Here is a 25582-nt window from a genome sequence, read left to right as displayed (position 1 = left end):
CCCTTTTGCCATGCTCTCCTCCTCCCCGCCTTCCTTTCCTGTCTCCCGCATCCCTTCCTGCCCTGTCATCTACTCGTTTTTTTTGTGGCAAAGGGATCCTTGGTCTTAGATCATTCTGAAAGGAGCCATTATCCGCCCATGTAGCAGATCTTCATGGGTACACCTGCAGGGTTGTGGAGCCTGGCCTTCCTCCCATGTGTCCTGGATGAGCCCCGAAGGGGGACCTTGGGCTTTGGGGACACCATAACCTCTGATGCAGGGCAGGAGACTCCACTTTGAGCCTGGCTTGATTTTCTTTTGCTTTCTCTCCTGAAGCTTTGGGGAATAGCGTCTCTGGTAGGCAGGTGGGCAGAATGTGGTTTAGCCCTGCCTCCTCCAGCCTTACTGCAATTCTCTCAAAGCCGGAGTAGTGGCCTGCAGGAGCCAGCGCCTTCCCTCTCTGCACCAGAGGTAAGGCGAGGTCCTGCTGCCCCTTTGCACTCAGGGCCCAACTGACATTTCATTCTCCTCCTCAGGCCAACCTCTACCCCACCGTAGGCCTGCAGACACCTGGGGAGATTGTGGACGCCAACTTTGGGCAGCAGCCCTTCCTGTTTGACATTGAGGACTACATGCGGGAGTGGCGTGCCAAGGTCCAAGGCACTGTCCATTGCTTCCCCATCAGTGCCCGGCTTGGAGAGTGGCAGGCGGTGCTGCAGAAGTGAGTGCCCCACTCCCGCCCTTACCCAGCCCTGGCCCATCCCAAGGGCCTCATTCTCCTCCTATAGGCCCCTGCACTGCTTCAAACTACACCTATGAACTCTAGTGGGTAGCTGTTCCTTCTGGAAAGCACTCCCAGGGTGACTCTGCCTGCTGCTCTCTTGCTTCCCTCTTAGTGAATGGACAGCTTCTGCTCAGTTCTCCAGATCTGTTCCTAACTAAACCTTTGCCCCCTCAACTGGATTGGAAGGCTCTGCCATATAGTATCACCAGCAGAGCTGTTTTCCTTCCCCACGTTATTTTGCAGAGGATGTACTAGGATGCCCTGTGGTCTCTTCATTTTTGGACTTTTTTCCACCATAGGGAATATCCATCATGCTGTGACTGTTGCCTGAGATCACCTCTCAGGGTCATCATCTAGCTAAGTTCCACACATTCCTGGCAGTGGTGGTGGGAAGAGAATCATCCTGAGGCCAGCCTATCTGGCTCTTGGATGATTAATTGCTAAACTGTCCTGGAAACCAGTCTTGCTGCATCCCAAGGGAGGCGAGGTTTGGGTCTCCCTTCTACTTGCCAGCTGCAGGCCTGAGTGAGGCAGTAACCAGTACCTTCTCTTCCAGGAGGTGGGTTAGCTTATTAGCTTGGCTCCCAAGGGCGATCAGGGAAGATCTGGGCTTCCGCTAGCCCTGGTTATTGTCCCACAGAGGCACCCAGGTAGCAGAGTCTCTCAGGTGGGGCTGGGTTGCACACTGGGCTCTTTGTGCAGTCTTCCCTTCTTAAAGGATTAATGTTGAGGCAGGTTATAGGGGAGGGCTGAGGCAGGGGCTATGTGGCCAGACCCTTCTCAGGAGGAGGAGCACTGTCTTGTTTTCAGCCCTCAGAACTATTGAGAAGCCCTTCCTTGGAGGACTAGCCAGTATATGCCAGTCCCTGACACAGGCTTGCTGGGACAGGCAAGGGGAGAGGTGGAGCTGCTCCAGCTATTTGGGGGAGGGAATGATAGTCTCAGCTTACAGTGTGTTTGTTTATATGTGTGTATATGTGTGCCGGTGGGTGTTCATATGGAGTGTTTGCCACGACCTACATATAAGCTGTATCCTGTGATTTCATATGACTTCATTTTATGAACATTGTTAATGGCTGTATTATCTTGGAGACAAATTTACCACAAGCTCCTTGGTGAGCTTGGTGAGCTCCTTGGTGGTTCAAGTTATTTCCTCTCTTTTGCTTGTATAGGCAACATTTTTGTAGGTAAAGAGTTTTTCATATTTAAGATTACTCTCTTGGTGTCCTTTCAAGAAGTGGAATTATTGAGTCACTGGACCATCATATTAGTGGCATCTGATGTGCATGTGGACCATTCATCTGAACCATGTTTTGTCAAAAATGTTTGCTCTTGTGTTTATAATAATAATAATAATAATAACAACATAGTTATTATAATTATTATTTAGGAGGTTTATTTCATTGACTTCTTACTTTGTGCTGGGCACTTTATATGTATCATCTCATTCACCCTTTAAAACATGAGGGGACACACACCTGAACTTCTGTGCCTTTCACATTTGTGTTTGGCAATTACAATAAGGACATCAGACACATTTACGCCAAGGTATTCACTTCTGTACACATCAGATGTGAGGGCTCATCCTTCTGCTCTGCGTGTGTGCAATCACATATACGCACATGTGCCACCACTCAGCCAGCTGTGGTGGGATTAAATGGCTACTGGGTGTTGGGCTTCTCCAGGCCATTTCCCAAAAATTGTGTTCCTGTTGGCTGCATCGATGCCTATATCTTGGCTTCCTGAGCCCCTGACTTGTGGCATATTGTGGAATAATTTGGGTCATGGGTTAGCTTCCCATCACCTGCTAGAGCCAGCACTCCTGAGGGCTAAGTTCACTGGGTGAGCTGCAGTGCTTATGCTGGGCACACGGGGCAGCCTGCAGAGGAGTTTCTGTGTCTACAGAGGGTACGCACATGGCACACATCGTCTCTGTCTGGGCAGCTCCCGGGCTGATTGGCCAGCTGCCATTCCAGGAAGCCCTCAGAGAGCCTATCAGCCAGCTCTGGGCTTGCTGCAGTTCACAGGAGGCACCTGTTTCTGTAAGGAGATGGTATGTGCCTGTGTGTGTATTTTTGTTATCATATTTGCCCACTTGTGGGCAGCATATTGCAGAGAAACTGCATCCCCTCCTCCAAGCTACCAGGACAGCTCTGGTGACCAGCCCTTCTCCAGCCTGACTGCATGAGCACTGGGGGAAGTTTTCATTTTGTTTCAGCCTCTTTATTCTTATTCTGTGGAGGTTGGACCTCCATGATGTGTGTAAGGGAGCCCAGACAGGGAGATAGTTTGTCCCTTCAGGTGGTCAGTGAGAAATGCAGTTCTAAAGTGTCACCTTGAGCATTTCCTTTCTTCTAGCATGGTCTCATCTTACCTGGTGCATCATGGGTATTGTGCCACGGCCACAGCTTTTGCCCGAATGACTGAAACCCCGATTCAGGAAGAACAAGCATCCATAAAGAACAGACAAAGTAAGGTTGATTCTCCTTTCCTCTCTCCCTCCCTCCTTCCCTCACCTATCCCTAACTCTGCTCTCTGGCTCATGCCAGCCTTGGGTAACCTGTCAGGAGTCCATTCAGCTCTGGTCCTTACCACCAGGAGACTAGCCCACAGCCCCAGCCCAGCAGCATGGGAATGAATTTCTCAGTGAAGCCTCTTCACTACACACTCTGATGGCCCAGCACAGGCTGGGGCCTGGTATGGCTGGATCCCACTCCTCCATGCTTGTTTCCTTCCCCCAAATCCTGGCCTCTACTCAGCCTCCTGTTCATGGTCTTTTGGAAGAGTGTGTTTGCATCTTACCAGACCAATGTCCTGCCTTTCCCATTTACTCAGCTTTAGTAGTTCTGCTTGTTCCTGGCCAGAAAAAGGACTGAAGTAGTCAGACAGGGTGAAGGCTGGTTCTCAGTGGCTGCTGCGGTGGCACCTCTCTCTGCTCCCACCTCTGGTGTCCTGCCTTTTGCAGACAACCGAAGGAAGGAGTCAAAGGAAACTTTCCCAGTGTACATACTGGCCTGCCTACTGTGTGTTTGGGGCTCTTTTGTGGAAGGAGGGTGTTGGGAAAGAGGAAACAGAGCCCAGTAAGGAGATAGGAAGAGGAGAGGAGAGTGAGGGAGAATGGGTGTGTGTGGATGTGTGTCTGTGTGTGCCTGCTTGCGTCTCTCTGAGCCTGTCGTCTCTGTGTATGTGCATGTGTCTGTGTCTCCCAGAGAAGCTACGCCCAGCCAGACAGACGGAAAGGGATCCCAGACTTGGGATCTACGAATGAGAGCCTCAGACCCAGAAGTCGCTCCCAGCAAGATGCACCAGGCCCCAGAGCAAGAGCAAGATGCTGATGGCCTGAAAGGTGTCAACGTCAGAGATGCCAGTGTGAGGAGGATGACCTCCTCTCCCAGCAGGGAGCATTCTGCAGCCCCTGAAGACTGCCAAGACTTGGGTCCTGGCCCAGAAACCATTGTGCTCCCTTTGCCACCCCCCTGTGAAGCCTGACAGGAGAGAAGTCTATCTGAAGAGGAGCCCCTAGGGCCACCAAGCTGCCTGGGTGCCCAACCCCAGATCATGTTCCCACAGCCAGAGCCCCTCCCCATGCCCAGGTCCCTGGCGAACTGACCTCCACAGGAGCAAGCCTCCAAATTTGCTCTCCTGCCTCTGCACTGAGTCCCACTTGTTTTCCCCTGATATTCTTTGAAGACTCCCGACACTTGACAGAAACCAGGGTCTATTTTGGGGCTGGGAGGCCAGTTTCTTTCTTCAGCCTCTTCTGTGAGCATCTCAACCATCATGCTACTCTGAGCTGGCCCACCTGACCATTGGCTAGTCCATGCTTGGGGCTGGTAGTATTGTAGGCATGTGACTATGAAGGAGCTCTACAGCCCCTCACTCACTGCCATACTTTTGCTCTCTGCAGAGATCCAGAAGCTGGTGCTGGAGGGCCGTGTGGGTGAGGCCATTGAGACCACACAACGCTTCTATCCAGGACTGCTGGAGCATAACCCTAACCTGCTCTTCATGCTCAAGTAAGTTTTGGGCACCACCAGCTGCCCCATAGCCCAGCCCCTCCCAGCTGGTGGTCGGAACATATAGCCCAGACCAAGCCCAGAGCATTGCCGCTCTGCTCCCTCTGCAGGTGCCGACAATTTGTGGAGATGGTGAATGGGACTGACAGTGAGGTCCGCAGCTTGAGCTCCCGAAGCCCCAAGTCCCAGGACAGCTACCCTGGCTCCCCCAGCCTCAGCCCCCGACACGGCCCTAGTAGTTCCCACATGCACAACACAGGTCAGCCACTCTCCAGAGGGCTCGGGGAAGAACTGGTGTGGAGAAGAAAGGCCACCCATATGCCCTTCCCTGGGCTGGGCTCAGGGCTCGCTGCTGGATTTGGGGGAAGGAAAATGGGACCACTGTGGTTATTCCTGAGACCCCATTTGATGGCAAACTGCCCCTCTTCTTCTGACTACCCCCTGGTTTCTAGGAGCAGACAGTCCCAGCTGCAGCAATGGCGTCGCATCCACGAAGAGCAAACAGAACCACAGTAAATACCCTGCACCCAGCTCCTCCTCCTCCTCCTCATCCTCCTCGTCCTCCTCATCCCCATCCTCCGTCAATTACTCCGAGTCCAACTCAACAGATTCCACCAAGTCCCAGCCCCACAGCAGCACCAGTAACCAGGAGACCAGGTGCCTGTCCTGCTCTGCTTCTTCCTCCTGCTTTCTGCTCTGCACCAGCTGGGCTCACTGCAGCCTGTCCTTTAAGTGCCACCCCCTGTCTTTCACCCCCACCTCCATCCCAAGTCTGTGCCTGGAGTAGTGGCTGCTGACCTGCGAGACCAGGCATTGGCTCCAGCTTCTGGCCCTACCCATGATCCAGCTGCCACTTTCCTTGGCCCTGACTTTTTCCAGAGGCACTGGTACTGCCAGGCTGAGAATGTGGTCTCCTGGGAGCAGACCTGGCAGAACCCCTAGGGTCTACACTAAAGAAGCTTTTGCTGGGTGGGGCTTGAGGTCAGATAGGTTGGGCAGCAGAGGTATTAGGCTATAGACTACAGGTGACTTTCAGCAGCCCCCAGGCATGCCTCAGGTTTGACCTGGGTTTGACACCTAGAGATTCTTATCAGGGGTCTCTGGTCACTGGGGGGTAGGGGAGGAATGTGTAGAAGGGGTGCACCAACTCAGAGGAAGTCCAGGAAGGGGAGAGCCGCAGAGGCAGCTTTGAGACAAGAGTGAGAATCAGATGACAGTCCTCTGGGAATAGCTGGTGTCACACTAGGGTCCGAGTGTTGGAGCCTGGGAAGCCTTTCATGCTCCTGGGGTCCTTTGGTTTACCCACAGCAATCTGTGGCTAAAGCCTGAATGGAAGCCCAACCAGGTTGCTCCAGCCACATCCCTCTGGCCAACTCCCACCTCAACCCTTCTCCACAGTGACAGTGAGATGGAGATGGAAGCAGAGCATTACCCCAATGGTGTGCTGGAGAGTGTGTCCACACACATTGTCAATGGCGCCTACAAGCATGAGGACCTGCAGACAGATGAGTCCAGCATGGGTAAGAATGATAGCTCAGCATGGTGATCCCTGGGTAGTAATGGCTCTATCCAGATGTCTTCTGTCCCCCAGGAAGGGATTGGGAAGGGCAGGCTTTGACACCCTGAGAAACTCTAACCAGACCTGGTCCACTGCCGCCTTAGCCGATCATGAATGGGTGGTTGAAACGGGAAGGCCCCTGGCCTGCTGCCAAGATCAGGGCCCCTGTGTCTGAGGCTAGAGGCAGTTGGTGAGGGTGGGCACTCTTATGAACACCTGTGCATCTGTACAGGGTGGGAGAAGGGAAAGGTTCTAAGTCCAGACCCCTAGACGATGTGCTTGGTGGACTAAAAGCACCTTAGCTACAGATGATCCACCTGTTCCTCCCAGCCCTAACTTGCCTCTGGCAGTCTCCCCAAGGTCCTTCTCGCCATGTTCCTTTTGGGGTCCCCACCCCAGTTCTCCCCTTCTCTCCTTACTCTTCCTGATTTGTTCTCTGCTGGGCTCTGGGTGCAGATGATGGGCATCCTCGGCGGCAGCTCTGTGGGGGCAACCAGGCTGCCACGGAAAGGATTATCCTGTTTGGTCGCGAGTTGCAAGCACTGAGTGAGCAGCTGGGCCGGGAGTATGGCAAGAATTTGGCCCACACGGAGATGCTGCAGGTATAGAACAACCTGACCTTCATACAGAGCAGGCCTCCATTGTGGGGGAGGGAGCAGGGTGACTCTGGGAGGGCTGTGGGGGCAGCAGCAGCAGGACAGAGTGGGTTCTAGTGAAGTCCACAATGGGAAGCAGGACTTTGGGGGTATATGCTACTCTCTCTAGGCTCTGGGGAAGGCACAGTCCTTTCTGACCTTATGCTCACAGGGCACCATGCAGGGCTCTGTATGCCCCTGGAGTCATGGAGGTGTGTATGTGTGTGGCGTGTGCCACAGTCCTCTCAAGAATGTCCTGTCCCTTAGGATGCATTTAGCCTGCTGGCATACTCAGATCCCTGGAGCTGCCCAGTTGGCCAGCAGCTTGATCCCATCCAGAGGGAGCCTGTGTGTGCTGCCCTCAACAGCGCCATTTTAGGTAAGCAGATCTAACAAAAACAGAAGCTGGTCCATGAATGCCTAGAGTGGCTCCTCCCTCTCTCCCTGGGGATTGCTGGTATTTGTCCAAATTAGGGCAGTGTGCTCTGCCCAGGCACTCTCTGGTAGCCCACAGGACTTGGGCTTCCATGGCTGAACCTAAATCTTGACCTCTCTCTGCCCAGCTGAATTGGCTGGCTAGATCATGATAGACTCTGGCCTGTGTCTATAGGCCTGGGCCAACACATTGCTCTAAAGAAAGTTAAGGTCCTCAGGTTCCTAGCATGGCTGCATGGCCATGGGCTGGTGGCTGGGACATACTCACACAGAGATATGTGAACACCATGTTCTAAGAGATTCTGTCCACTACCCCTACTTTGTGCTTCCAAGGGAACTTTGATCTGAGCCCAGTTCCTGGGCAGAGCGTTTACCAGGCCTGTCTCTCCTTCACAGAGTCTCAGAACCTGCCAAAGCAGCCCCCTCTGATGCTCGCCCTGGGTCAGGCATCTGAATGTCTACGGCTCATGGCCAGAGCGGGCCTGGGATCTTGCTCCTTTGCCAGAGTCGACGACTACTTGCACTAGCTGACCACGCTGGCTGGCCCCACCTGGCCCTTCCTCAGCCCCAGGGCTGGAGCAGCCCTGCCCTCCATAGGCATCTGGCGCAGGGACCTGGAAGCCATGGGCAGAGTCCATTCCTCCTGCCTGGCCTCCCCAACTCCGTTTTCTTTTCTTTTCTTTTCTTTTCTTTTCTTTTCTTTTCTTTTCTTTTCTTTTCTTTTCTTTTCTTTTCTTTTCTTTTCTCTTCTCTTCTCTTCTCTTCTCTTCTCTTCTCTTCTCTTCTCTTCTCTTTTTTCTCTTCTCTTTTCTCTTTTCTTTTCTTGTTTTCTCTTCTCTTTCCTTTCTTCTCTTTCTTCTCTTCTCTTCCCTTTCTTCCTTCCTCCCTTCCCGCCCTCCCCCCCCCCCCCCCCCCACCAGCCCTCAGTCTCTGTCTTCGCGTGCAGCGGCCTCTGACACAGTATTGGCTGGTTACTCTCATGTAGCGCCTTCTAGTTTGAAAGGGGGGTTTTGTTTTGAGGAGGGGTTGGGGTTTTTTAAATCTTTTTGTTTTTTTCCTCCTGACTGAGCCACCAGTATTTATCTCTGGAGAGCTTGTGCTGAGCTGGTTTCTGCTCATTTAGTGATGAAGCCTATCCAAGTTGGTGATAGCTTACTATTTTCATAAGTAAAAAAAAAAAAAAATGAGATTATATATATAAATATATATATTAAAAAAAGACACAGTATTTATCGTAGTGTTAGTGATCCAGCACCTCTTGGGTGAGGCTGTCCGGACACCATATGTTTTTATTTGAGACCAACTCATTAAAAAAGAATCATCTCTGTCACCTCAGCCAAGTGATTTGTTTATTTCAGGCTTCCCCTTTGTTGAGCCACAGGCCCAGCTGCAGCTCCTGGAAGCCCAGTAGGCTTTGGGGGGCCACTTAGTGGGCAGGTTTGCAGCATCCGAAAGGTGTGGGTCCCTAGGCCCCTGAGAGTTGGGCTGGGTGGACAACTATAGGGCTGAGGCTTCAGAGAAGGAATGAGTTGGTTGGCCCAGGGCTACACAGCAAAGCAAGGGAGTAGAGGGTCCTTGGCCAGCACGCTATCTACCGTTCTACCCTGCCTCTCACTGCCTACCTTGCCCCTCCCTTTCTCCCCCCACTCAGCATCCTGTTTTCCCTTGTTAAGATGGCCAAATAATTCATTTACTCTAAATTGATTGCCTGGAAACTACCTGCCTTTGACTCGAGAGCTGCTGTGTGTCAGGCTGCGGGGAGGATGTCTCCATTCCAGGACAGAGGCCCTTGAGTACAGGGACTGCCTTCTTTCTGCCTGGATCTTCACCATCTCTGCACAGCTCTGATGGAATCCATGCTTTCTGTTGTGAAGCTAGGACCTTGTGGAGGCAGATACTTGGGCCACCAGTTGCTGGAGTGGATGGAACTCTTGACCTACTAAGCCAGGCTTCACTGCAGCTGTGCCAGGCAGCTCCCTGCAGCTTGGTCCCAGCCACTCTTAGAAAAGACTATTATGAGTATTTGTTGGCCAGAGGAAGGGACCTCGTGGGCTCTACAAATGTCCCACCAGCCGTTTCAGATGGATCTTCACAGCTGGTGGGGTAGAAACAGTCCCGGTACTGCCATCAGGGAATCAGGAGAGGAAGGGCTGAGATGACTGTTGGGACTTGAGCAAGCCATCAGTGGAGAGGACTGACTGCCCAGGAGGAAGAAAAGGAGGAGGCCTACCCAGAGGAGCACCAGGAGGGGCTGGGCTTTCCCTACCTGCTTCATAGTGAGGGAGTGCACAGGTAGCCCTTGCCAAGGGGCAAGGCCAGAAATTGAACTTTGAGTCCCTGCCTGGGAAAAGGCTAGATAAGCTCCTGCTCTCTGGCAGCAGACATAGGGATGGTTGGTACAGCCTGAGATTCATTGCCTGTCACGCCCATAGCTGGACAAGAAATGTGACTCAGTTGGACCAACTGCTCGTGATGGGGGTAAGGGCCCTGGCCCTGTGCTTTCCCCGAGTTCTGCCTTGGGGCATGATCCTATAAGCTGCTGCTTTTTCTTGGTCCCCACCAGGGCGTTGGCTGGCACCCCACAGACCATGGCCTGTTGGAGAGGTGTTGTCATGTCTGTAAAGGAAAACTCATCCTGTGCGAGGCTGGGGATGGCTAGCTCCCAAATGCAGAGGTTAAAAACATCAAGGTGTTAAAATGATCAGAGCTGAGCAGAATTGGGCATTAAAACCAGAGGCTTTTTTTAGCTGGAATGGGGTTCAGAGACCATCTACTCCACCAGTCCTCTCGTTTAATAAGGAAACAGGCCTGGGAGATTAAATGACTTAGCCAAAGTCACAGAGCAGGTTAGTGGCAGAGCTGGGACTAACCTCATCCCCATGGGCTGTACGACACTGTTTAGTCTTGAAGCCAAATGGTGAGTGAAAGGCTTAGGCTGGTGAGGCCCCCAGCAGTGTCTAAGCAGCTGGTATCTTCAGGGGTGTGTCAGGGATGGGGATGGGTGGCTGGGCTTGAATTGTGGAGCAGCTGAGAGAGGGCCCAAGAGGGCCCGGGACAGCTGTGTGCTGCTTGGGGTTGAGTGTCCACCTGGCTCGCGCTCAGTTCCCATGGCCATCTCCCCATTTTCTGTGCCTTATCTCTCTGTTTCAGCTGAGTCCAAGTTGTTTACTCTGTTCCTCTCCAGAGGGGCTCTCTGTCCCAATTGGACAGCTTACCTTTGGGACATAAGCCTTTGCCCCACAAGCCATGGAGAGGATCAAAACCAAGCTGCTTGAGTCCACTATCTTGCTGATAGTCCAGGGCTGCCTGCCAGCCAGAGGAGCCCCTTATGCACACCCAGTCCTACCAGCCTGTTGTCTGGGAGCCAACAGTGGGGAAGGCACCTGGGAGGAGCCCCAGTGAAGGGCTGGACCTGACCCAAGAGGACAGGAAGAAGACCTGGCTCTGTTGGGTCATCCAGCCCTGGGGGAGCCGCCTTCCCTGTTTACCTTTTCCCCTTGTGCCACCAGATGTTACCTTCCAGAGCGGACACTGGCAGATGATGCAAAGAAAGCCAGAACCTCTGATCCTCACCCACATGGGTCTGTGGCTGGGGGGTAGGCTGCCAGAACAGGGACACTAAGAGATGGGGAAGTGGGGACTGCCCAGCCACCCAGCACCTTCCTACCCCTTAAGCAAGCACAAAGAAGATGAGGCAGAGAATTGTCAGCGCTGAAAGTTCCTTTGGTTGCTCACAACTCAGGTATGCATGCATGTGGCAGCCAGGCAGCAGAGCCCCCACTTGACTGCCAGTCCCGTGCACCGGACCTGTGGCCAGTTCATGGACTCTGGCTGCCTCAGGTGCCACCTCTTTGCATAGGGTTTTCCTCCATTAGTAACTACAGCTGAAACAGATGTCCTCCACATTGTGCACACTGGTTCTGCCTTTGTCCTTGCGAGTTGATACTTGGCATTAGCATGAAACTTGTGGGAGGGTTTAGAGAGAATTCTAACACAAAACATCCTATTAAATTGTACTTGAGAAATGAAAAAACTCCTGTTGTATTTTGACAGAATTATTTTTATTAAAATATACATCCATGAGCAGTCACGAGTGTCTAGTCTCTGTTTTGAGTCTTATTGGGGTTTGTACCCTATGTGTGGCACAGTCTGTTTTGACAGTTTGGCCCCTTCTCAGCCCACCTCTTAGGTTGCCAGGCCCCTGGTACCCTTCAGGAACCTTCAAGAATTCAGGTGTTTGCGAGAGCCCAAAGAGGAGAGGAACTTAGGCTTCAGCTTTCTCCCCCCAGACAGCTTTCATCTAAGACAAACAAGGAGCAAATTCAGCTTCCAAAAGGTGGCCACAGGTCCTCCTGTCCACAGGGTAAGATTTTAATGGACTCCAAATACACTAATCCCAAACACTGGGTAGTCAGAGCTCTTCTGAGGGTTATTGAATTAGCTTCCAGGCAGTTTGAGGAGAAAGCACTCATACTCCAAATCCTAGTTCTGTTTACTAACTCTGGAAAATTAACCTTTCTCAGCTTCAGTTTCCCCACCCTTAAGATGTGATTAATCCTACCCCACGGAGGTAGGGGATTATAGCACATATAGGGCAGGCTTGACAGGGATACAGTACATGCGTGCTTCACTCGGTTATTTTATAAGACTCTTACTAGACAGAACTCTCTTAGGGAAAAGTTACTGTGGAGGGAAGAATGGAATGTTAGATTAAGAACAAAAGTCCTGGTTCCATAAAGCCAGAGTAGATTAATTTCTCTCCAGTGGTTCTCTACAGGGAGTGATTTTATCCACCCCCCCCCCCCCCCCCCAGGGAACACTTGGCAGTGACTGGAGATATTGTTGGTAGTCACAACTTGGGTGGAGTGCTAGGCTAGTGGCATCTACTGGGTAGAGGCCAGGGATGCTATAAACATCCTACAATGCATAGACAGCTCCCAACAACAAAGAATTATCAGGCTCAAAATGTCAACAGTGCCACTGTTGAGAAAGTGTTCTAGGGTGAATCTGTTCTAGGGTGAATCTTGGGACAGAAACAGAAATATCAAGCACAAGCACATTTTGATTCTGCATGGCTGTTCAGGATCCAGGGGAAAAGATTAAGGGGATAAAACCCTATCAGAAGAGGGAGGTTAGAGGTTACAATTTCTCATCACTCTGGGAGTCTTCCATGCTCGGAAGGTGGCAGCAGTGGCAGGAAGTCCTGTCTCCTAAAGCAGTTGGACCCGGTTGGTCAGCAGTTCTGAGAATAACTGCCTCAGCTCAACTGACATATTCTATTGTCACAGGTTGCTCTGGAACCATGGCTGGGACACCTTCCTAATACCACCTGAGTGGGGGTCCAGACTCACCAGGAGTCAGAAAAGCAGGGGAGGGGCTCCCCATGTAGGAACAACCCCTAATCCTACATTTCCAACATAGCCTGTTTTACAGTAAGGCTTACAGGTTTCACTACTCCAGCGGACAATATGGTGAACTAAAGAGAAGTCTTGTTACAAAACGGTATTGACTTGGGAGGACACAGGCTCCAGTAAAGATATCAGGGGCACTGAGGTCACTGTAGGACCACTAACATGTAAGTAACAACCGAAGAACACGCAAAGGAAGAGAAAGGAAAGAAAACAGGAACCAGAGAACAGAAAAGACAGAATCATTAGTAGGAGTCAGGAGGCCAGGAAGTACGGCGAGTTCAAGAGAACTACCGCTGGCAACGACAGGTCGTTGTGTCCAACACCAGACCTTCCTTCATTCCAGAACAACCAAGGCCCACCACAGTTCCCAGAACCTGGTTGTTTGTGATGCCGGACGGAGGCCCGAAACAAGTAGACGCAGTAACACACTCGCCCACCAGCCACCACCGCCGGAAATAAAGGACCTAGCCCTTTGGCTAACTAAGACACTTAACCTCCGCCCCTAAAGTGCGAGCATGCGCGCATGCGCAGCCCTCAATCACGGCCCCTCCCAGCGCAGGCCCACCCCCGTCAAGGAGCATGCGCAGACTACTCGCCGTCCCGCCCCTCCCTTTCCAGAGCTCCCGGTTCCTTAGAAACCAGGCGGCGCGTTCCCGGTGGCTGCGCTTTAGATTCCGGGGCCCGCGCGTCCCCGCCAGCCTACCTCTTGGCGGGCGGGTGGTGGTCGAGACCGGTCCGGACCCATGGTCTCTGGTACAGCGCGGGACGGGCGATGCCAGCATGCCAGGTGAGAGGCGGGCCCGCGGCGGCGGGTGAGGATGAAGGAGAGCGCGGGCATGGCGCGGCAGCCAGCGGGCGTCGACCGGGCCTCCGCGGCCCGGCGCCCGAGGTCGGAGGCGGGGCTGCTCATAGCCTGGGCTGGAGGGGGCAGTTCTAACTGCCGCCGCGGTCGCCGAGTTCGGGGGTCGCCCCGGAGTTTGTCCTCCCCACCGCAGAAATAGGACCTACAGATTTGGTCATAGAATTGTAGAATTTTGTGTCCTGAAAGGACCTCGGCCATGACCCATCCCTTTACCGGACGCAGAAACCTAGGATCCCCTGCCTCGTGCCGAACAGACCCTACCTGTGTGAGGACTGACGCTTTGTGGACGAGGATGTGAGGTGTGGAATCCTCAGACAAAGGGCGCATAGGGTAGCTGGTACATCGTCTTTCAGAGTGAGATGGGACTTGTAGAAGGTAAATACTTTAAGGAAAGAGAGTTCAGGTGGCAGATGGGAGAAAGGACACTCCAGAAAGTGCAGGTGGCTCTGCCAGTTACAAAATGCCCACTGGCCAGGTCTCAATGGCCCTGGCCTAGCTTTGAAGCCCAGGAAGGAAGCAAATGGACTAGCGGAGACAAAAGGTGAGGTAAGGTGTTCCCATCAAGATGTTATCACACGAATGAGGTGGAAGGAAATGGGGGTGGGGAGATCAGGACTTGTGAATGGTTGTGTGAAAAGTTTACCTTCCCTCTGCTGCCAAAGGTAAAGAACGGGACAAGAATAGAAAAGTTTAAAGTTGCATTAGCTAGACAGCAGGAAAGGTTATAAACCATCTTATAGAAGAAAGTGGGTGCCCTGTGAGTATCCAGAACCAAGTTGGGGCACTGCCCAGAAGACTTTTGTAGGCTGTGGGGCATAAAGGTCTCAGAAGGAAGAGCCTGTAGAGTATGACCCTTCATTTGAAGGGAATGCTGTTTAAGTTAGAAAAGACACTTAACACATTATTGAGATATGGAGAAGACAGTTGTCTTTGTGTTGGGGAAGCTAGATTCATTCTTGATAAGCAAACTCCTTTTCTTGTGAAAAGCTATGTGCACCAGGGAACAAAAGACTTTTTTTTTTTTTAACGTTTATTTTTGAGAGACAGAGCACGAGCGGGGGAGGGGCAGAGAGAGAGGGAGACACAGAAACCAAAGCAGGCTCCAGGATCTGAGCTGTCAGCACAGAGCTGACTCGGGGCTCCAACCCACAAACTGCAAGATCAAGACCTAAGCTGAAGTTGGACACTTAACCAACTGAGCCACCCAGGCACCCCAAACAAAAGAGTTTTTTAATTAAGGCCATCCATTTTACAGAAAATGTAAAAAAGTACTGGGTTTTGACTTGGAATATGGAGACTGGACCAAGAGATGAAAATTTTCAGCAGACAGTTCTGTTGGACTCCCCATTTTTACAGTTAAAAATTCTGTTGTCAGGCTTTCTTTTAGCACCCGGTTGTCCTACTTTTCCTATGGAATGATTGGTCTGAGTCTGATCACTTATATTTATTTGAGGGGGAAATTCAGATATATGATTTCTTTAAGTATTACTAGAATCCACTAGTAGTAAGATTAGCAATAACACCCCTTCTCCCCCTTCAAAGACATAAAGATTTGTAATATGGTCAAAAGAAGTGTGTGATTTTTAGAAGATGGTCCCTGATTCTAATCGTCAAAATCAATTTCTTACTAGCTTGATGAAACTAATTATCAACGTATATTCGATTTTTCAGTATGTTTTCTTTCCCTCTCAGAGCGATGAGATACATTTAAAGTATGATGGTGTTAATAGGTCAGATTAGTTTAAGAAACAAAACTTTGTCTTAGGTTCATAAATCACTGCCAGACCTTATCTGTGATGTTGTGGCTGTGCATTTCATTGATTTTTCTTTCATCTGTGGAAATATTTTGTATAAAATATAGCAAGAGATATAATGTGGTGTTATTAGAAGGGTTTGTAATCTGTGCGGAAAATTGGCACTGTTAATCAGATCCTGTCAGAAAAGCTTTATGAAAATCATTGTATTCTTTGTAGAAACTCAAATTACTTTAGCGCTGGCCCAGATAGAAGACAGGCTAATAGGCCAAAATCAAGGTAAGATGGAAGGGAGTAATTACCATCTGTGGAGCTGGATGCTGTGTGGGATGCTTTGAATATAAGTGCAAATACTTTCTTGAATGCGCAGTTGAAGAAGATATTGCGTGAATGTGGTGAGTGTGCCCCATTGATTGGTGTACATTTTTTGAGCTCCTCTGTATAATCAGAAAGACACTGATTTTCTTTTCGATTTTCAAACGAAAAGATGGACTCTTAAAGTGTTTCTGCGTTGCTATAGCAATGAAACTTCGGACAAATAATTGCTTAATATCAGCTCTGTTTTCTGGGGCAGCTGAGGGCAGTTATCAAATCTGACCTGTAATAAAGTAATCAGCAGTATTTAACAGGCCAACATACCAGATAAACCAGTAATGTTAACAGGATCTACTTTCACTGAACTGATTTTCTGGTTATACAGTAAGAGGAGAAATGCAGTAGAGATGCAGTGCCATCTGATAAAAGAAGTTGTAACACAGACGTTGGTGTTCAGAAAACACAGGAATCGGAGACCACTAACTTAGAAGTAGGAGAAGAGCCTTTCTGATGTCTGACAAGTCACTCAGGCATATTTATAGTAGGAGGTCCAATTCCTGGATAAATTCACTGTTGGAATAGGACAGTCTCTAAGAAAAAATTTCAGATTTTGCTATTTTTGAGAATTCATGTACAACATAGCAATGGAACATTATTTTTCTTAAATTAAAAAGTAGCAACTTTGTATTCCAAAAGAGTCCAAATATCCAAGTTACTTGAAAAATTTAAATGTTGGGTGTTTTTAAAAAGTGGGCTCATGAAAATCAGAATGATAAGAGATACTGAGAAAAATGTGAAAGCATTAAGACTTCCGACATTAACACTTACTATGAATTAGCCATTAGGTCAGGAATGAGCTCACTTGAGTATTACCTGTATAAACTGAGACAAAAGAAATGAGAAATGAAGTAAATATTTCTGCCTCACGGGATGGGAATAAACACTTAGATAATACAGTTTAAATAAACATTCAGAAGGAAGAAATGAATATTCCTGCATTACTTAAATACACTCAAACTCTATCCTTAAGCACTTGTTCTTTAGATCCTTCTCTTAGAAGGAAAGTTGCAAGTAGTGCCTTTGTCCTAGATACTCGCAGTTTTCAGAGTAGCAGTTTTCAGAGTGACAAAATGCCACATTCTTTGGGACCCAGGATAGACAGGAATTGCGGGAGAGATAGCTCTCCCCTGCCACTTCTCACAGCTATTCCATAAGGGTTTCTACCCGTCCTCTACCATGAAAGATTAGGAATGAAGGCTGTGAGGAATGGGAATGGAATATCGAATGCAGTCCTTTTTCCTAGCTGGAGATAACTGGTACTCTCACACTGTCAGCTCTCAATTTCTCATGAGAACAGATAACCCCAAAATAGAACCTGCAACACTTCTACTTGGCTTTGAGATTTACCATATCACTTTGCAACGTCAGAATCTTTTGTTATTTACTTTCACAATTACATTTTGCTTAGAATGCTGGGGCACCTGCCTGGTTCTTTTAGTAGTAGAGCATGTTACTCTTGATCTCGGGGTTGTGAGTTCCAGCCCCACATTGGGTGGAGAGGTTACTTAAAAATAAAATCTTAGGATGACTGGGTGGTTCATTCAGTTAAGCATCCAGCTCAGGTCATGATCTCACAGCTTGGGGGATCAAGCCCCGCATCAGGCTCTGCCCTGACAGTGCAAGAGCCTGCTTGGAATTCACTCTCTCTGTCTCTCTCTGCCCCTCCTCACCTCACTCCCTCTCTGTCTTTCAAAATAAGTAGATTAAAAAAAATAGTTCTTAAAAAATCTTAAAAAAAAAATAATGTTAGGCAAATCTTACAACCTGTGGACCATAATTTCATAATGTGTATAATTTGTAGCAAAATAAATTGAAAATAGTACAGTTGTCTAACAGTAGAGAAATAAAAAGCTGGTTCATGGAGTCAGTGAAATACGCAACCCTTAAAAACCGTGGTAACATAAAAAATGCTTATGTCAGAATGGGTACGTGAAAAAATCAGGATACAAAGTTATGAATACAGTTTAATCACAATATATTAAACAAATCTAAAAAAAACCCCAAAAAACAGAAGAACACAGAATAAATTGTCTATGATGAGTATATATTTTAAAATACAAACCTTCCTGGGTCGCCTGGGTGGCTCAGTCAGTTAAGCGTCTGACTTCAGCTCACGTCATGATCTCACAGTTTGTGAGTTCGAGCCCCATGTTGGGCTCTGTGCTAACAGCTCAGAGCTTGGAGCCTCCTTCAGATTCTGTGTCTCCTCCTCTCTCTGCCCCTCCCATGCTCATGCTCTGTCTCTCTCTGTCAATAATAAATAAACATTTTAAAAAAATTTTTAAAAAATAAAAATAAATAAAATACAAACCTTCCTAAGAGTTTCTTGCTGATGTAAAAGACGATTTGGAACTTTCTTTTTGCAAGCCTTCATCCCTTCATACTCTCTGACTGTATTAAAGTTCTCGGGAGGAGGACTGGCAGAGGACAGCACTATTGTTTCCTGTCTCAGGTGTCAGGGAACCAAACAGTAGTGTGGTTACCTAGATAATGAATTTTCATGTGTATAAATGAAGGGTACACTGTACATCTTATGTGTTCTCTAAGACTTTTTTTGTTGTTTTAAGATTTTTTACTTGTAAGTAATCTCTATACCCAACATGGGCTCCGACTCACAACCCTGAGATGAAGGGTTACATGCTCTTCCTTCTGAGCCAATTAGGCACCGCCTAAGACTGTTTCATTGTTGTTGTTGTTTTTGGTGCTTGTTGATAGATAGTCTTGAGCCTGAGGGTCTCTTCAGTGTGTTTTGATGGATGCTTTAGTAGCACAGTGTTCCAAAGTATATTAGAGGATGTTCCATGTGGTTAATGTTTTCTGCCTGGTGGTGTGGTGGTTCCTGCTAGGAAATGGTTATCATCTCTGGGAGACCTCTCTGGGAGTAGCTCTGGGAGCATGTGAGATAGAATGTTTGTCTTCTCAGGCATCCTTTGTTTGTCCGGGAGAAGGGGGGTGGTAGAGACAGCCATGTTTCCTGTTACTTTTCAGCCTTTTGCATTGGTTGATAATCCTGTGCCAGTGGCTTATGTTTTGGAACAATGGAGAAAATGATTGAACATAGTATTCCTTATCCGATGTTATTTTCAAAATTAAATCAGTATGCTTAAATGGCTTGTTTTCGTTCCTCCAGGCCTGAGCTTGCTTCTGGTCATGGTGGTTATTCTTTTAAAACTATCTCTGTTTCTCTTTTCCTTTAATGGCTAATAACCCTAATATACTAAGGTTGTTATTCAAAGAACACTTAAATGTCTTTAAGTAATTTCCAAAGTGTTCTGGGATTGTTACCAAAATACCTTGAAGTGTGAAGTTTCAGGAACCTGTTTTCTTCTTAAAACCGTATAAAACCCAGTCTTGGTCCCAAAAGAGCTTAGAGTCTCAATAGTGAGACAAGACATTGTGTGTATCATTTAAATAATAACCAAAAAATCCTAAAATATAAAATGAATGGCTGTTTTCAGGAATGCATATCCCATATACATGCTGTGTTTTATAACTGGTCTTCTCCATTACACATTAAACATCTCCCCTCTCCCCTGCCCCCCCCCCCCAAAAAAAAGGTAAAAAGAAGAAAAGGTGGTATGACAAAGACTGTCCTGAGATTAGATTATTTTAGATTTCACATGTAATAGCTAGATGATCGTTAAATGAAACCACAGCTGAGTGTGGTCATGGCCTAGTTGGTAAGCAGTTTTCTTGCATATAAGAAGGAGATACGTGGGGCACCTAGGTGGCTTAGTCAGTTAATGTCCAACTTTTGATTTCGGCTGAATTCATGATCTCATTGATTGTGAGATTGAGCCCCAAGTTGGGCTCTGTGCCGACAGTGTGGAGCCTTCTTGGGGTTAGGCAGGTAGGTAGGTAGGTAGGTAGGTAGGTAGGTAGATAGATAGATACATAGATAAACTTTAAAAAAAAAAAAAAAGAGAGATGTTTGTGAAGGGCTTTGGGCATTTCCAGTCACCAGAGAACCACTTCATATTTAAACTGTTTGGTGACCAGAAGCCATGTAACACAGAGTTAGAGAATGACAGTCTGAGTTGCTATGCTCCAGGGTGCCCTACAAACGTCCTATACCCAAGGGACTCCTGGCTGGCTCAGTTGGTGGAGTGTGCACCTCTTGATCTCTGGGTTGCAAATTTGAGCCCCACATTGGGTATAGAGATTATTTTAAATCTTAAAAAAAAAAAAAGTCCCAAACTGAAATCCAGTGTCTATTACTGTCATAGATAAACCAGTTTTCCCAGGAGAAGAGTACTTTTCTCCATGTTGAAGGTGGAAAACACTTAGAAAACTTCAGTAAATTAAGTGTGCATTCTTGGTCCCTAGGTAAAACCAAAGTATGTAATACACCTCTCTACAGTTGGCTGTTTCACATGCATCACGGCCAAATATGCTTTACCTAAGTGATTTAAAAGTAAAGGCAGAGTCTTTGTTCACATGCCTGCTACAGTGAAAGATCTCTGAACACTCATTGTGTTTCTGTGTCAGATCAGTCCTTGGTATTCGGCTATGGGTGTAGCAAGAAATAGAAACTAAGCTCCAGGGACCTAGCCTGCCTGTCTAGATCACTGCTCTGTGTCCCACCTCCTGGCATAATGCCTGACTCATTGTGGTGCTTATAAATATTGGGGAATAAATGAGAAGAGGACTCTGGTGACTGGATAGTGTGCCACTGAAATGGGTGGGGGTGCGCAGAAGGAGGTTTGTGTTTGAGAGGAAAGACAAATTTGGGATGGGAGCAGCTGGTAGGTCACTTATGTGGGGATTTCCAGTCGACACTTAGACATTTAGTAGAGATAGAGCTGGAACAAGTTGTTGAGGCTGGGAATTGGAAGTTAATATTTGCATGAAGGTTATAGTGAAATTGAAGGATTAGATTATGTTGCTTCAAAAGAGAGAGGACTGAGGATGGAATTTTCAGGTTGATGTCAGCCTGGAACTCACTGTTAAAGTAGTCTTAGCAAAAAAATAATCTTGTTCTTGCCAGATTTTCAAAAGCAATAAAGAACTAATATGGAGGGGGTGGTGCCTGAGTGGCTCAGTCTGTTAATTGTCCAACTCTTGATTTTGGCTCAGGTCATGATCTCATGGTTCATGAGATCGATCCCCATGTTGGGCTCCATGCTGGGCGTGGAGCCTGCTTGGGATTCTCTCTCTCCCCCTCTCCTTCTGTCCCACCTCCCGCCCCTATGCACGTGCTCTCTCTCTCTCTCTCAGTAATAAAATAAAATCTTAAAAAAAACAAAAACTTAATGTAGCCAGTAAATAAGTACTTTTTCCTACTGTAATCATCAGCTGAAGCTAACTTTTAGACCTGATAGCAATCCAGATATTTCTGTGGGTGTTAAATTTTTTCTTTATGACCCAATTTAGCTGACCCTTTTGTAGCTTGGGTAGTTATGCCTCATCGAACAGGTCATTAGGTCTTTCATTAGTGCCCTCGTAGGACACTTTGTGGACTGGAGCAGGGGGGCAAGGAACTGTCGTCTTTGGCCAGCTCTGGGTGTGCCCCATCACGTGGTAGCTGCCTAACAGTTTACCATCATATCAGCTTGTGGACCTGAGGGAATAGCACATCTGTCCTTTGTCCTGTTTGTGTTTTTGCTGACAATGAGAAGGTAGGAATCTGTGACCATGTCACTGAGTCAGTGTGGGCACTGTTAAAATAAAAAACAAATCATAGGAAAATGAAACCTTCTCCAGAGAGCCTCTGGATTTTTGAAACCCAGGGACCAAAACATTTATCATAACTAATTTGTAAAATTCAACACCTGTTTCTTTAGTTTGGCTTTTATTTTTTAATGGGAACATAAATGCAAGTAAAGAAACACTTTCACACATCTATCTGAAAGCAGTCCTGCCGAAAGCATTCATGTTATCATATCAGACTCTTAAGTACATGCTGTAGGTAGTCCCTCTGCTATGAACTTGAAGTTTAGAACTCAGGCTGCATATCCCCACTCCCCCTCATGTTTATGCTCTGATGATGGGGTGTGGTTGTCTTTCCTCTTTGGGTCTGGCTCTTGTACTCAGGCATTGACCGCCTGTCTGCCATACTGGCTCAATTCCAGGTGTTAGGAGGGGCCAAAAGGAAGGCTGGGGGACAATTAGACACCTCTTTCTAATTAATTCTTGGTACATGACTGGCATTGAAGGCCTGATAGAAGGCATTCCTGCTTATTTCCCCAATAGGTCCTAAGTTTTGCAAAACAACAATTAAAATTGACCGTCATGGTTTTATTTTATCTCCTTTATCATGCTCAAAAATTAAGCTTGATGCCTGGATGGCTCAGTTGGTTAAGCGTCTGATTCTTGATTTCAGCTCATGTCCTGATCTCAGTTTGTGGGTTTGAACTGCATCGGGATCCTCTGCTTGGGATTCTCTCTCCCCTCCTCTGTCTGCCTCTCCTCTGCTTACTCTCTCTGTCTCTCTCTCAAAAATAAATAAATAAACTTGAAGAGAGGGAGGGAGGCAGGGAAGGCAAAGAAGGAATTAGACACAAAAAGCTATTGTCCTCTAGCCAGTGCACCATCTATACAGGTTTAACCCTACTTCCCCATCTATTCATTCTCACACTTATTTGTACATTCGTTCTTCAATGATTACTCAGCACCTACTCTGTCAGCACTCTTTTGTCCTGGTGACAGCAGTGTGTGAGGTAGGCAAGATCCTGCTATCATGACAGATGCTAAATAGGTGATCCCAGTGAATCATGATGGGCACTGTGAAAACCAAAGCCCAGGCTGCTGGGAACTGTAAGCTGAATCACTTAACTCAGCCTAGGCCATGCTGGGTTAAGATGTAAAGAAGTAGTGTTTAAGTGGAGACCTGACAAATCTCCTGAGAATTAGCCTGCCAAAGTAAGAAAAGATTGTTCCAAGCAGAGCAAAGAGCTTGGACCAAAATCTCAGAGCAAGACTGAAAGAGATGTAGTAGCTGCTAGCATGTCAGGTACAGTGTAAGGGGAAAGTGGTAAGGTGGAGAGGTGGGGAGGGGTCCGGCTCATACTGAGAGATGCTTTGTGGACCTCATCAAGGAATTTAGGGTTTATCCTGGGGACACTTAAAGTCTAGGGAAGGAAATGGTCAGGACAAGGAAAAACGTTAGGTGTCTGTTAGGGGACCAGAACAGTGGATGAATTCCAGGGGCATTGAATCCAGTTGGTGAGATGTAGTGACGGACTGGCTGTGGGGCAAATGGCTTCACTGCAGCCAGAGTGGTTTCTTATGAACTGGTTAGGACTGAATCACTGTCACCTGTTTGAGCTACTCTCACTTGCCTTCCCTTCACAATTATCTGTTGGTGTTTGACTGAACATAGTCACTGGGTCATTGTGGTCTTGTAAGGCCCTTAACATACAGTACACTTCTGTTAGATGGAGGAAGCTTGACTGCAAGGGGATTGAGCTAACGAGTAATCATGAGTCATGTCATGTGGAGGAGGGAGGTTAGTTGAAGGGACAGCTCTAGATGAGGGTGCCCTCTTAGCAGGTCAAATTGTAGCTTAAGACTGAAAGTAGCAGCTCGTTTTCCTAATCCCAAGTGGCAGGCAGAGCTATTCTATTATCATATCATGCTTGTTTTCTTTCCTGAACTATTAAATCAGATTTTGCCCCAAACTACTTAAATTCGTGACATAAGTAATCTCTCTTATATTGATGAACATATCCCAAGACCCTACTAAATTATATGCAGTTTTGATGACTTCAGTATATGCATCTTGGTTTATTAACTGTGCAGGAGCAAGATCTGCAATCTTTATTTTTTCAGCAGTATGCATTGAATACCCACTATATATCAGGGCTTGTTCTAGGCACTGGGGATGCAACAATGAATAAACAGACAAAAAATCTCCTGTCTTAAAGAAGCATACATTCTAGCAGGGGTGATTGGGGGAATCAAACAATGAGGCAAGTGAGGGAGAGAGTAAGCCAAGTGAATATCTGTACAGAAAAGGGAACTGCAAGTGCAAAGGCCCTGAGACAGGAGCATACCTGGCATGTTTGAGATATATTTAGTACTGAGCCACTGTTGCGGAGGCAGAATAAGCAAGGGAAAGAGAGATAGGACATAAGGTGAGAGATGTAAAAGGAGGAAGGGAATGAGTGCAGACTATATAGGACCTTGTAGGTCAGTGGAAGAGCTTGGCCTTTTATTCCAACAGAGATGGGAAGCCTGTGGAGAGCTTGAACAGAGGAATGACTTTTTACTCTAACTTAATTTGAGTCATTCTCAGTGCTATGTTGAGACTAGATTGGGGTGCAGTATGGGGTGGAGGAGCAGGGTAGAACCTGGGAGGTCACCTAAGCTGTTGCAGTAATGTAGGTAAGAAAGGTGGTTGTGACTTGAACTGAGATAGCAGTAGGTGTAGTGGATGTATCTTGAAGGTAGAAAGCCAGCAAGATTTGTTAACACATCAGATGTGAAGTGTGAGAGAAAAATAATAATCAAGGATTACTCCAAGATTTTGACTTGAGCTGTTGGAAAGTTTGTTACCAATTTCAGAGATGAAGCCATTGTGCACAAGTTTGGCGGGAGCGGGGGATGGAGGATTGGCAGGGGGTGGCATGGGAATTCCAGGAGTTTAATTCTGGACATTTAAAGTTTGGGATGCCTATTAAAATAAGCATCCAAGTAGAGCTATCGGATAGGGAGTTGTTGTTTATACTAGTCTGGAGCTGAAGAAAGAGGACCTGGCTAAAATCTTTGGGAGTCCTCAGAAAATAGTGTGTATTTAAGCCATGAGACTGAATAGGATCATCATGGTTACCACGAGAGATTGGGAAGTAGCCAGAGAGATAGGAGAATAGCAGGAGAAATTTGTGTTCTGGAAATTAAGAGTGTTGCAAAGAGGGTGGAACATGCTATATCAGATGCTACTGCTGTGTCAGCACAAAGTGGAATGAAGATGAGAATTGGCCCTTGGATTTTGGGATTTTGGATTTTGGATTTTACAAAATTTTAATTGTATTTGACAAATATCGGGTAGCTGAAGTATTTATGACCATTCCTATGGGGTTGTCAGCCATGATGCCTTGAATACATAAGATACACAATTACAGTTTGAAGTTCTGAACATTTCATTCTTCTCCTACTTCCTTTGGCCCATTTTATTTTACCTTTTATTTATTTTTTTGTTTTTTAAGTAAACTCTTTGCCCAGTGTGGGACTTGAATGCATGACCCCAAGATCAAGAGTCACATGCTCTACTGACTGAGCCATTGGGCGCCCCGGACCCATTTCATACTGAGGAAATACTGTTAGGTAGAGGCTTGAACACTACTCTAGGAGACGGGAGTGTCTGCCAATTACAAATTGACTTTTTAATGTGCTTGGACTGCTGTGCTCTTTACTGAACTACCAATATGTCAGTGTTTTTTCATAAGTCAGTCCTGCAGTGTGAGTAATGCCTTCCTCACGTGGAACTCGGAGTGCATTACAGATATGTTATTTAACTTTTTTTAAAAGTTTATTTATTTTGAGAGAGAGAGAGCATGCGTGTGAGAGTGGGGGTTGGGGAGAGAGGGAGAGGGAGAGAGAGAATCCCAAGTAGGGTCTACACAATCAGTGCAGAGCCCGATGTGGGGCTCGAACTCACCCAACTGTGAGATCGTGACATGAGCCGAAACCGGACACTTAACCAGTGGAGCCACCCAGATGCCCCTAACGTTTTTTTAAATATAAAGTTAATTCATATCCTGTTGAATGCTCTTATAGTACCCTCTTTGCCTTTATAATGCTTTTCTCAAATTATAATGACGTATTTATGTGAT

At 47.4% G+C, this 25582-nt stretch overlaps 2 protein-coding genes across 5 annotated transcripts in view; both read left to right on the top strand.

Moving 5' to 3' along the window:
* The window catches only part of RANBP10 (RAN binding protein 10), a 61364-nt gene extending 53172 nt beyond the window's left edge, over positions 1-8192 (top strand). For 2 of the 3 annotated variants that reach the window (XM_045045403.1, XM_045045402.1), the window contains 9 exons: positions 516-700; positions 3122-3234; positions 4671-4779; positions 4890-5038; positions 5232-5436; positions 6178-6299; positions 6794-6939; positions 7240-7351; positions 7804-8192. In XM_045045403.1, coding sequence (XP_044901338.1) covers positions 516-700; positions 3122-3234; positions 4671-4779; positions 4890-5038; positions 5232-5436; positions 6178-6299; positions 6794-6939; positions 7240-7351; positions 7804-7934 — 1272 coding nt within the window. In that variant the 3' untranslated portion in view covers positions 7935-8192. The remainder of the gene's footprint in view (positions 1-515; positions 701-3121; positions 3235-4670; positions 4780-4889; positions 5039-5231; positions 5437-6177; positions 6300-6793; positions 6940-7239; positions 7352-7803) is intronic. The other variant, NM_001134988.1, reaches the window with a different exon arrangement.
* Positions 8193-12553: 4361 nt separating this feature from the next.
* Positions 12554-25582, top strand: part of GFOD2 (glucose-fructose oxidoreductase domain containing 2) — a 34948-nt gene continuing 21919 nt past the window's right edge. The window contains exon 1 of one of the 2 annotated variants that reach the window (XM_019819921.3): positions 12554-13605. In XM_019819921.3, coding sequence (XP_019675480.3) covers positions 13398-13605 — 208 coding nt within the window. In that variant the 5' untranslated portion in view covers positions 12554-13397. The remainder of the gene's footprint in view (positions 13606-25582) is intronic. The other variant, XM_003998135.5, reaches the window with a different exon arrangement.

Source organism: Felis catus, chromosome E2 (assembly GCF_018350175.1).
Source record: "Felis catus isolate Fca126 chromosome E2, F.catus_Fca126_mat1.0, whole genome shotgun sequence".
NCBI classification, from domain to species: Eukaryota; Metazoa; Chordata; class Mammalia; order Carnivora; family Felidae; genus Felis; species Felis catus.
Note: the sequence above shows the minus strand (reverse complement) of the source record. Positions and strands in the feature narration are given on the sequence as shown.